The 12,424-nt window shown below is 42.3% G+C and overlaps 1 protein-coding gene across 2 annotated transcripts; it reads left to right on the plus strand.

Annotated features, from left to right (window-relative positions):
* Positions 1-1,178: 1,178 nt before the first annotated feature.
* usf2 (upstream transcription factor 2, c-fos interacting) lies at positions 1,179-12,102 on the plus strand. Of its 2 annotated transcripts, XM_006794392.3 has the most exons (11): positions 1,179-1,661; positions 2,344-2,387; positions 2,839-2,954; positions 4,892-5,011; positions 5,574-5,736; positions 5,818-5,905; positions 6,196-6,240; positions 8,226-8,284; positions 9,238-9,329; positions 9,769-9,897; positions 10,687-12,102. In XM_006794392.3, exons 1-11 carry the CDS (start codon positions 1,624-1,626, stop codon positions 10,774-10,776), a joined length of 984 nt encoding a protein of 327 aa, XP_006794455.1. In that variant the 5' UTR covers positions 1,179-1,623; the 3' UTR covers positions 10,777-12,102. The 2 variants fall into 2 exon arrangements, with proteins under 2 accessions (XP_006794455.1, XP_006794456.1); XM_006794393.3 differs by lacking the exon at positions 6,196-6,240 and having other exon boundaries at positions 1,204-1,661.
* Positions 12,103-12,424: the final 322 nt, after the last annotated feature.

The following is a 12,424-nucleotide window of genomic DNA, read 5'->3' on the forward strand; positions in this document are numbered from 1 at the left end:
GCTCCCAGGCTGTGGAACTCTCTGCCCCCAGAAATAAGAAACATTGGTTCTCTCCCACAGTTTAAATCCCAACTCAAAACTTATCTGTTCAAATCTGCATATTCACTGTGAATCCACTGTTTGTTAATTTTATTTTGTGCTTTTATTTTATTGTTCTTATTCTGCCATTGTTTTACTAAGTGTTTTATCCTATTGTAAAGTGTCCTTGGGTGACTTGAAAGGCGCTCATAAATAAAATTTATTATTATTATTATTAAACACTACGAATTATGACTTAACTTGGACTTTTGGACACACTGTTAAAGCCTTTATGCGAGTAAATTAAACGGCAATGAATATTGTTTCAATCAAAGGATTTATGGATATCTGGGGTAAAATTACCAAGTATTTAAAAAACAAACAAACAGGGGCCTAATGTGTAAAACATGTTCTTAAATAAATGTGATGTGCTTTGTGAGGCCTTACAAGCTTCAGTATGTTCGTGCTTTATTTTATAGACAGCTTCAGAGATTCTGCGTATGATAAAGGTGCATTTATTTGTGAATTAAATAGACTGTAAAAGAAAATCTGCTGATCTCAGTCGCGCAGATCAGCTGTGGAAGACGTCGTGCCTCCTGCCGCTGACACTCAGCATCGCCTCCTACTGTCAGAAATTAATGGGAAGGTTGGCTGTAAAGAAACAAGAACCCGTTTTATTTGTCTTTTTCACTCATTAAGCAGCTCAGCGATGTACAAACTGGGTCTGAATTTCAAGTGAAATGGTCACCATAGCTGCCCGATGCGTTAAAACCATGCGAGTTTCGGCTGTGCCTTGTTATGTAGACAGTTTTTGTCATGTGGTTTGTGAGAAAACCCGTATTGGATCTCCGTGGTCACCTGGGCAAAAGAGACCCAAAAAAAAAAAAATCCCATTGAGGAACTGATTGATTGGGAGAGAAAAACGAGCACAAAAAACAACTCTCAGCGACAATATTTACCGCGCTATTAAATCCAAAGTCAAATAATTCACGAGTAAATAGTTTTTAATAGAGAATTAACCAAACAAATCCCTTGAAAATCCGTCTCTAACCAAACTGTTTGCACACCAGGAGTCACGTGAATACAAGCTTCCCAAATCTTACAAAGACAAAGCGACATTTAGAGCAAAAAAAGACGCATTTTCTTCCGTGAAAAAACGAACAAACTAATCCACTCCGTGTCTTCTGGAGCGCATGTCGCAGCCGCTTTGCGCGGACAAACAGCAGCTGTGCGCAAACAGAGGACACGGAGGACATAAAGAAATCAATTTAACCGCAAACCAGCCTCAATCCGTGCATTCCGATCAGAATTTATAACACAATAACGATCATAATCCAGGGCTCAGCCTCCCTCCACCGCCTCGGCACCGCTGCGGAAACACCCGGACTCTTTTTTTTCTTTTTTTTTCTCTACTTTTCCGCACAGACGCAGACAGCTCCGTCCTGCTCCTCAGCGGCCTCCATTTTAGCTCCTTGCCCGGTCGGCGCCTCACGTGTCCTGGACTGTCTTCCTCACATGACCCGTGTGTTTGTCCCCGTGATCAGCGCTTCCATCTCCGTAATTCGGTGTCGTTGAATATCGGCGTTTTACACCCGCAAAAGCTTCATGGATATGCTGGAGCAAAGTCTGGACAGCTCGGCGAGGTGAGAAGCTGCTGCCCGCTTCCTGCTCAGACATGGCTCCACCACGGCCTATAAACCCCTCTGTTTTCCCCCTGCTCCCTGCAGCGCAGTGCAGTTAATAACCTGCCTTCTCAGTATACTTTTAATATTTGTTTCGTGTTGTCCCGCACTGTCTGCGCACTTTGCTCAGAGGATTTCTGCACACATTAGCTGTGCGCCCTTTTCCAAATCTGTGCGCTTGTTTTATCCAATGCACAATAAAAACAAGTGCACAGCTGCAGTTTGCGACTGTTTTTAGGCTAACAAGTAAACGCACTTCACTGCTACTGTAACTGATGCAGCATCTCTAAGGTTTAAAACTCTTAAATCCAACCACATTAGGGCGTTGTTTGGAGTATTATGTATATTTGTGAAGTTTGCCTTTCCATGCGCAACTGGTCAGAGCAGTTAGACTAGACTTCTAGGTCTTAGATAATTCTCATTTCCCCCCTTTAAGTGCAGATAAACTGATTTTAAGTCTTAGACGCCAGTTATGTTTCATTTTATTTATATCTTAATGATTATTCCCTTATATAACCACCCGGGGGCGCCGTATTTCCTCAGTTGGTTCAGGAGAGCTGGGTTTTTATTCAGAAAGCGTTAATGATCTTATTTCAGAGAAATACTTGAAATTGACTCAGTTCTGCTCTGTTTTTGTTTTTAGTCACGACAAACAGGAAACAGAGGAGGTGGTGCAGCTACAGGAAGGTAGGAGCATCTGTTCTTGTAATCTACATGACTGAAACAAATATCAGATTCTTTTTGTGGCACAAAAACACACTTAAAAGTGAGACTTTATAGAGTTTTTCCAGGTTCAAAATGCCTTTTTTGGACTCTCCACACAAGGAAGATTGAGTTGGATATAGTTAATTCAACAAAACTGTGGATATTGTTTTGTTATTTCTTGGAATTTAATGACTAAAAATGAATTTTATGGTAGTGAGGACACGAGTACTGTGAGTACACGAAGCTCCACTTGGAAAGTAACAAGTCAATTGTTCGGACGAGGCCAAAACCTGTTTGGACAGTGGCAGATTTTTTGCGTATGCAGAAAAACAAAACCGGCTTGCTGTTAAGCCAAAAGGCGTGGACCTGCGTTACACGGCCCTGCGCTTGTTTAGGGTTCGAGGTCTGATACGTGGTGGTGTGTGTGTTGCAGGGGAAGCTGTGGGGACGGACGAGCAGACTGCAGTGACCATCACCGGTGTCCCTCAGACTGCATTTGCTGACCACAATGTGCAGTACCAATTTCGTACAGACAACAGCGGCGGACAGGTGAGCTGCAGGCAGCGTTTCCTCTGTTGCTGATTTGCCATTCAGATATTTTCTCGTTGGAATGCAACAATAGAGCTTCAGATACTGGTAACCACGGTAACTGATAGCACCAGTTGCGCCCTGGTTAAATGATCAGGATCTGTTGATCAATTCAATTCAATTCAATTTTATTTATATAGCGCCAAATCACAACAAAAGTCGCCTCAAGGCGCTTCATAGATACAGAGAAAAACCCAACAATCATATGACCCCCTATGAGCAAGCACTTTGGCGACAGTGGGAAGGAAAAACTCCCTTTTAACAGGAAGAAACCTCCGACAGAACCAGGCTCAGGGAGGGGCGGCCATCTGCTGCGACCGGTTGGGGTGAGAGAAGGAAGACAGGATAAAAGACATGCTGTGGAAGAGAGACAGAGATTAATAACAGATATGATTCAATACAGAGAGGTCTGTTAATACATAGTGAGTGAGAAAGGTGACTGGAAAGGAAAAACTCAATGCATCATGGGAATCCCCCGGCAGCCTACATCTATTGCAGCATAACTAAGGGAGGATTCAGGGTCACCTGGTCCAGCCCTAACTATATGCCTTAGCAAAAAGGAAAGTTTTAAGCCTAATCTTAAAAGTAGAGATAGTGTCTGTCTCCCGAATCCAAACTGGAAGCTGGTTCCACAGAAGAGGGGCCTGAAAACTGAAGGCTCTCCCTCCCATTCTAGTTTTAAATACTCTAGGAACAACAAGTAGGCCTGCAGAGCGAGAGCGAAGTGCTCTAATAGGGTAATATGGTACTACAAGGTCATTAAGATAAGATGGGGCCTGATTATTTAAGACCTTGTATGTGAGGAGCAGGATTTTGAATTCAATTCTGGATTTAACAGGAAGCCAATGAAGGGAAGCCAATACAGGAGAAATATGCTCTCTCTTTCTAGTCCCTGGATCAGGAGCTGAAAAACTTTCAAAGGATGTCAGCTCATTTTTATATAAGAAAGAATTATTTGTTTACCTCAACCAAAGGAGAAAACTGTAAAAAACTCTTTGGCGTCAGCTATCAGACAAATTGTTATTTTAAACATGAAAAATTTGTAAATCAGCCCAGAATTTCACAGTGAGAGCATAACAGTCTCATACAAGGGAGATGGACACAACAGCAAGACACAGAGCCAAAATCTAAAGGTAGCAGTCCATCAGCAGCATGAGCATCTGTCTACTGTTGGTGAAAAATTGACTCCTGTTCTGAGCTGTGACAACAGATTTTAGTATCCTGGGATCAGGCGTCATAGTTTTACACAAAGGATGTGAGGATATCTTTACAGCAAAGCCAGACAGACCTTAATAAATATGTGGAGAGTGGGCAGTTGTGATATAGTTGCTCTGTCAGTGATTTTGTTCTTCAGTTGACATATTTATTGTGGATCTTATTTTCTTTCTATCCCAGTTATGTTTCTTTAAAAGCGAGGCTGTAGCCACAGATTCAACTTTGGCAGTCACGCAGCCTGAGGTCGTTGAACGTGGGTGTCACTGTTGGTCTGTGGGGTGAAAGTGTAACTGATTCGATTGATAAGCACATGCAAAATTAGCAACGATTGTTGTTTTCACTCCAGACAGTCACTGACACCTTTTGAACAAAATCTATTTTTTAAAATTTTGACCCAAATATTTGAAAGTGAACTTGAGAAGTTTCAGAACCAAAAAAACTCACGAAATATGGTAACAAAGAGTTTCTGATCAGAGAGTTTATGAGAGGCTGTGAACAGTGATGGTGGCTGTCCCAGCAGCGCTGTGATTGGATCACTGCTGTCATCTTCAGAACACATATTGTGATATGATAAGATGAAACGTCTGCGTGACGGCTACACGATGAATGTGCATCACCAGGCTTGTGTGAGGTCGACTCCTACTCCTCCTGGTCACTGACTTCATGCCCTCCTCTGTCTGCAGGTGACCTATCGCGTGGTTCAGGTGACAGATGACCAACTAGAAGCGGCAGCTGACGGGACGGGAGCCGTCAGCGTCGTCTCCACTGCAGCATTTGCTGGAGCCCCTCAGGCAGTAGCGCAGGTCAGTTAACCCTGCAAGATGATCAGGATGCACAAAAGGCTCTAGAAATAAAAAACAGACTGCAGTCAAGACGCAGCAGCCATCAGTCTGTACAGGAAGCCACAGATACACCCGCTTCCTTATCTGACTATTCTATCAGCTCGTGGCTGACAGGAAGGCTGAGGGGCATGCAAATAGGGGATTGGATCACCATGACGTCAACCTCTTCTACGTGAAATTTCACACGAGCTGTAATTATTTAGAGAAGTGTATATGGTTCAGTCTGGAAACGTTTGGGTAGTGACCCTATTTTAATCATTTTAGCTCTGTGTGTCACCACAATAGATTTATTTTTGGCTTTTACCATGAACAACTGTGACATTTTAAAAACTCAGTCTGTGAAAAAGTGCATGACAAGGACGTGACCGGATGACACAGAGTCAGTCTGTATATCAAACATGAGTTAAGGAGCTCTTATTCTGAAAACTGTATTTCAGCATTTTGGTTTTCCAGTGGCAAAAGTAATCGAATTTGTATTTGAGATGATTCCAGCTGTATAAACTTTCTCTCTCCGACTTCGCAGGCCGTCATCCAGAATCCTTTCAGCAACGGGGGAAGTCCTGGCGGGGAGACGGTGGGAGGAGAGACACGTTTCGCTTATTTCCCCGCAGCCACAGTCAGCGATGGAACAGCCACGGCCGTGTCGGTGCAGGCCACCGCCGACCCAACAATTACACAAGCGGGCGGTGAGAAGCACTTCTTTAACCGTCAAATAAAACAGGCTCGTGTTGTCGATCTAACGCCTCGTGGTGTTTCGTCAAATCCAGGTCAGTTTTACGTGATGATGAGCCCACCTGAGGTGCTGCAGACGGCGACCCAACGTACCATAGCGCCACGCACACACACCTACACTGCGTGAGTACGACTTAAAGCTTCGTCGCACATTGATGCTACTTCCCGAAAAATCTCAGAATGACCAAATCACCATAAATCCCTCTGCACATCTGTTTGGCCGACATCTTACCTTTTTCCTCCCAATCCGCACTGGACTGGGTGGACTTTGCCTCTTGCTTTCCTTCTTGGCGTGATCCGTCTTGTCATTGTGTGTAAAACAATAAATATATACTAAAAAAAAAAAGAAAAACCATCATTTAAATCATTTAAAACATCCAACATACTATGTCCTACTTACCTGCCATCCCCAGAGACCTTGGTGAAAGCGAGATGTTGCAGCATGGCAGTTCAGACTGGTGAGAAGAACTTTCACTTACGCCCCCCCACCCTGCCCCCATCATGTGTCGTAGAATCAGACGTTTGGTGGCTGCTTAAGATACGAGGATTAAACTGGAGTTTGGTCTGCCTGTGGCTTTGGTTAATAACTGCAGGTTTAGTTCAGGCATCAGTGTTTCCCACAGATTTAGATTTCAGACCCAGTTTTCCACCTCTTTGCAGTTTCAGTCTGTGATGGTGAGGTTGGACTACATTGAGCCACGGAAGGAGATCTTCATCTGAATTAGGGCTGGGCGATATGGCCTAAAATTTATATTGCGCTATAATTTGAAGCATGTGCGGTAATGATATATATCACGATATATTCTTTTCTTCTGTATAATGTATTTTCCACACTATAAGGCACACTTAGAATCCTTTAATTTTCTCAAAAATCGAGAGTGTGCCTTATGTATGAATTCTGGTTGTGCTTACTGACCTCGAACCGATTTTTGGCATGCAGAAATCTGTTAAAAAAATGTTTTAGTACATCTTTGGTAAGCTGCACTGCTTGATGGATTGTCAGAGCATTACGGCTGCTGTAGTGAGGAGCTTCGCAGAGTAATCTGGGTCCAAAACTCTGTCCACTTCTGGTCCCAAAGTCAAACGAACACTAAGAGTTAAAAATGGTCTAAATTCTTTAATCTTTAATAAAATTATCAGCGTTGCTGCTTTATCGAGTGTAACAATTAAGTTTTACATCCATGCATCCATGAAAACAGAATTTATTAAATTTAACGGAGTTAGAAGTTAACAGGAAGTTAGCTCGCTAGTTTACACCCAAACATTTCATACCATGTTCTGACAGAGATTTTTTGAAACTAATTAAAACGTACAGCTCTGCTACCACTTCCAACATAAATGAAGAGAGAAAACTAAACAGCAGTGGCATTTGTAGGGTTACTGAAGTTGGACTACTTGGTATATAATGTTGTTCTACGTGATTGCTAGCGACACAGCTATGTTAGCATAACATTAGCACAGTAAAGCTGGAGGATGAACGCCAACTTTTTTTCCACTTGATAAAAGTTAACGTGAGGGATTCTGGTGGTTAGAGACAAATGCAATCGCATAGCAGTTTTTGACTTTCCCCATATTTCAAAAGTGCTTCATCTCTCTGTCGCCCGCCATAATTTGCAGATGATAATGATTTTAGCCGCTGCGATGCTTTCGACCAAAACAGGTGCAGCTTGATGACATCATCAACATGCGCTATCGCGATATAGTCAAAATCTCTATCGTTGGCCAAATTTATATCGTTTCTATCGTATATCGTTTATGTCGCCCACCCCTAATCTGAATGACTCTAATGAGCAGCACACGCCTGCGAGCCACCTACTAGCCACTGCTAACGCAGGACTAGTGGTGTAGCAGTGATGAGACTTTCAAAATAAAAGTGAGGAGGTTAAGATTAACTGCAAAAAATGCTAAAATGAAAGGCTAAATATATAAAGGGGCCTTTACTATACTTGGGCAGCCCTCCCAGGTAATAAGTGTGTGGGAACCACTGAGCTTTGGTGTTTAGTTTGTGACTGATTCTCCTTCAGAGAGGGCAACAGCAAACCGTACTCATGGTTTTGTTTTTTTGTTGTTGTTTTTTTTTGGGGGGGGGGGGGGGGGGGGGTAAAGGCCTGAATCCTTCAAAGGGTTGAGCTCAAAGAGCGTGCCCTTCTGAGGACTTAAAGGACCTGGGTCTGTTCTTCGGAGGTGAAAGTCTTAAGTTAACGCAGACTCTAGCAGTTGGTATATTTGTGGGGTTCTTTACAGCTCATTAAACCTAACTAAAGATAATTTTCTACTAAAACCAGATGTGTTTTGGTTAACATGCTTTCCTTTATATCAAAACTTTTTGTTGTTAACAGACTTTTAGGTCACAGTTTTGGCACATCAGCATTCAGTGTGATGTCTTAGCAATTTTTTTTATGTTAATTTACAATTGTTGTGTTTTTTCTTTGTGCCTTTACAGGAAAGTAGATGGTCCACGGGCGCCCAGGGATGAGAGGCGAAGAGCACAGCACAATGAAGGTGCGTGATCGCCAAGGTTACGGATATTTCAGGGCCGTCACATCTATCACTCCTTTTTAACTTCAAGTTCCTAAGGAAAGACCAGCTTTAATTTGAATAGTGAAGGATGCCATATCAGCACTGATTCATTCTAAGCTTAAATGAACGTTTGAAAGCGATTTTATTTTAATTGCTCTTTAATCGCAGACATGAATGGCAGTAACATGTAAAAGTGCAAATTTGCAGCAGCCTTTTTTTTTCCAGCTCATGTATATCTCCACAGGTTAGCCACAACATTAAATAAATCTTATGTGGGCTCTTGTGTAGAGCCTCTGTGTTCTGGGAATTCACCCTTTGGGTTCTTCTGGTGTCACTCGTGTGGTTTCTGAGCAGTTTTTGTTGCATGGGATGGTGTAATGTCGTGCTGTGGGAGTCTGCTGCTGTTCACACACAGAAACTACCAAACACAAAGGTCACTGAGAGTGGGAAGCAGGCGAAGCTTCTTCTTCTATTTCTTTTCTTTCTTTTATTGACATTTGGCAAACGAATTGGTGCATTACCGCCACCAACTGGTATGGAGTGTGGACCAGAATGTCACTTAAGGATTAGAGCAGGCACAGCTGGCGAGGGAGGTGCGCTTTTGTAAGGATCCCTGGCGAGTGATTGGCCTAATGTGCTCAGATCAGCCAATAGACACGTACCGATTAACTTTGACTGGGCCAATAGGCGGAGGCTTTATACCTGGAAAAGAAGAGCAACAGAAGAAGAACAGAAACAGTTTCACTTATCGTGCATGTAACAAGAAAGGTGGCACATATCGAAGTAAGATCTGCGTGGCAGGAGCTGAGGTTTCCCAGCAGATGTTCAGTGTTATTGACGTCACCAGTCGGTGGTTTTAATGTTGGGGCTGATCGGTGTGTGAAACCACAGCTTGCGAGAGCTAAAACTGAGCATCCTTTTTATTTTCTTTACAGTGGAGAGAAGAAGAAGAGACAAGATTAATAACTGGATCGTCACGCTGTCAAAAATCATTCCTGACTGCAGCATCGACAGCAGAACCGGAGCGGTGAGCGTTGTATAAAAAAACCCTCTGAAGTTCACTGAAAACTCGTGTATATTTTGTATGACCTTGTAAGTGCTGACAGATGGTTACAGAAGCACCTGCTAGCTAGATTAGATCCATTTAGTCTGAAAGCAGCCGTTTCATGTCACTGATCTTTTTAAATTTGCCTCTGTCAGGCCTTCATTCACTTCTTGTTCATCCTGTCAGTTGACTTCATTCATGCCTTCATATCTGATGCGGAGTCAGATTGAAGCACCAGGCTTTACTACAGCCAGGGGCGTGTGACAGTGTTTACTTTATTTATTTTATTTTCAGCTCAGCGGGTAACAAAGTGTTTATACGGACGCAACAACAAAGTGTGTCAGCCGCTGGAGAAAAGTCAGCTCACAGTGGGAATGAAATACTAGAAAGAAAAATATTATATTATTTGTTTGTTCCTCAGAGTAAAGGAGGCATCCTGTCCAAAGCGTGCGACTACATCCGCGAGTTGCGTCAGAATAACCAGCGGCTGCAGGACAGTTACAAAGAGGTGGAGCGAGTCGAGATGGACAACGAGCTGCTTAGACAACAGGTTAACTTCCCATCATTGTGCACACATGTCATATAGGAAAAAAATTAAAGAGCCCCAGAGTTACTTTTATATTAAAGGGGTAGCTTTGCATGATTCAATCCAAAATCATGCAAAGCCTCACTTATTTATTATTGGGCCATGGTGGAAGGCTCGGCTCATGAGCTGTTTTAGCTCCTCCCACTTTAAGGCCCCTTTACCTTAAAGCTAACAGTGTTTTGATTTGCTACCCTTTGCAAACAGAAGGTGGAGGGGGCCTTGGGTCCTCACAGACAAAGCGGTGCAGTGCCAAGAGTAGAGAAAAACGTTGAACTTGAGTGTCTCGATCAGTCTGAACGTTGTGAGCGCATTGTAACATGATAGAAAATAAACGTTGCAGAGGACTGCACCGATAAGCTGAATTAAATTCTGCTCAATATGAGTTTTATCTGTTATTTTTGACTAATAGTGGAGGTAGAGTACTGAGGTTCCACTTTCTTTGCCTCAACACCAAAGCGGGGGCAACAGAAAATCGGTGGTTCAATCCTGGCTCCTCCGGCCTGCATGTTGGGCAAGATACAGAACACGGATTTGTTTCCAGTTCATGCATTCGATTGTGACCATTAGGTTAAAATTGGGCATAGAAAATAACACTTACATGAATGTGAGAGAGAAAAGCACCGCCGCTCTCCTGTTTGCACCTAAAACACCATAAACGTGGCATGAATCAAGAAAGTTAGGGGCATTTTTAATAAAAAAGTCTTTGAAGAATCAAAGATGAATGAAATTAAATACTCTGTCTTACGTTTTCAGATCGAGGAATTAAAGAATGACAACGCACTGCTTCGAGCACAGCTGCAGCAGCACGGTATAGAAGTCAACGGAGATGCAACACCTCAGTGACTGTGGACTGGACAAGTGCAGGATCACAAACACAGAGTCGCGTCCTCCCACACAGCTGAACGACACCAGGAGAGGAGCAAAAAAAAAAAAGAAGAAGAAATAACAGGAGACAATTTCTGTCTGAAATTGGACCAGAGAAACACGCAAAAGGCTCACGAAGAACACCGAAGGACTGCAAAGTGAACACGTCTCCTCCTCCTCCTGCAGCTCCATGAAAAGCTTGAACGCTCTGAAATCCGTTAACTGAGTAGCTAACTGAACCTCTCACTTCTGCTTCAAGGAAATCGACCTCTGCACTCCACCGCCACGCTGCCGCCAAACTCTTCTTTTTACTTTAAATTATGAACCTGCCACACAAAGTTTATTTTTAGCGTCTTTACGTCTTTCTCATCACACAAACTTTTTCCTTTGGGTTTGTTTTTTTTTTTATTTTTTGGACATGCTTTGTTTGAAGCTACTAAATGGTCCCATTTTGTTTTAATTTATTAGTCTTTAAACAATGTGTACACAGAAGTTTAAAAAAAAAAAGAGAAGCTGAAATCATCTCCAGAAATGAACAAATAATGAGCAAATCAGTTGTTTTGATCGTGCTCAGCACTGTTACTAAGAATACTTTTACTGTCAGTGGGTGTTTTGTTTATTTTAATTTCTTCCTCTCGACACTGGTACTCCACACACCAGACGGAGCTCACACACATCGTCCATCGTCAGTGAATTCAAAACTATAATTTCCGTAGAGTCAAAGTGGGAGTGGCTTTGACATCACGGGCATGGAGGTTTTTCTTTTTAGTGTAAGGCCTTAATAGATGCCTACTGGAGAATATAGGTGTTAACATAGCTCAGGTAATTGGGATTATGCACTGGCAAGCGGTTCCCACGTTCAATGACGTCCTTATATAAAGAATTTAGAGCTCATACGTGTCCCCCGTTAGGTGCAATGTACAGATAAAGTAACACAGGTGATTTTCAAGGCGAATCGTCTCTGTCGGGCATTAAACCATGGTTTGGTTGTGTATCTGCTTAATAGGTCACTGGAATACAGGTGTGAGGTCCTGGTTGGAGACCGGCCTCGGTTTTGGCCCACCGGTCCTGCTGCGTTTTGGTGACTTTTTATTTTCCCTATATTACTATTTACACCTTGGGAACCATTGCTGCTGATTCATGACCATAAAACAGCCATGGTCAGGGAGGGGATACGAGTTATGATGATGATTATACCTAACTAGATTTTTTTTTTTTTTTTTGTCTACACTGAAAGTCACCACAGCATGGAAATATAACCACTGGCATGACTAATTCTGATACTACAATAAATGAGTGTTTATACCCGAGTGGTGTTTATTATCGAGGTTACGAGGAAAAGCGTTTTGGGGCTGGGATGAAACTTCTGGTACAATATTTTGGTTGGGTTTTTTTTGTTAAATTTTAACTACAATATAATACATCACAACAGAAATCGGTGCTTGTCAAAATAGTCCAGCTTTAATAATAAACAGAATTAATAAAAAAGATGTGTGTATATATATTTATACACATGTAGATACTTACACGTGCATATATGTATAGATACACAGATGCTTTCCCTAAAAATATGTAAATAAATTTTTTTGAATTGTTTTCTTTAATATATTTCCAACCTTCAAAGTGT

This window comes from Neolamprologus brichardi, chromosome 22 (assembly GCF_056152115.1).
Source record: "Neolamprologus brichardi isolate AB-2024 chromosome 22, ASM5615211v1, whole genome shotgun sequence".
NCBI lineage: Eukaryota > Metazoa > Chordata > Actinopteri > Cichliformes > Cichlidae > Neolamprologus > Neolamprologus brichardi.

Bases quoted from the DNA above. Each gene is read 5' to 3' on its own strand.
- usf2 (XM_006794392.3), top strand. From the start codon at position 1,624: ATGGATATGCTGGAGCAAAGTCTGGACAGCTCGGCGAG. The intron at 6,241-8,225 runs GTGAGAAGAACT...GTGCCTTTACAG, and splicing joins CAGCATGGCAGTTCAGACTG to GAAAGTAGATGGTCCACGGG. The intron at 8,285-9,237 runs GTGCGTGATCGC...TTTTCTTTACAG, and splicing joins AAGAGCACAGCACAATGAAG to TGGAGAGAAGAAGAAGAGAC.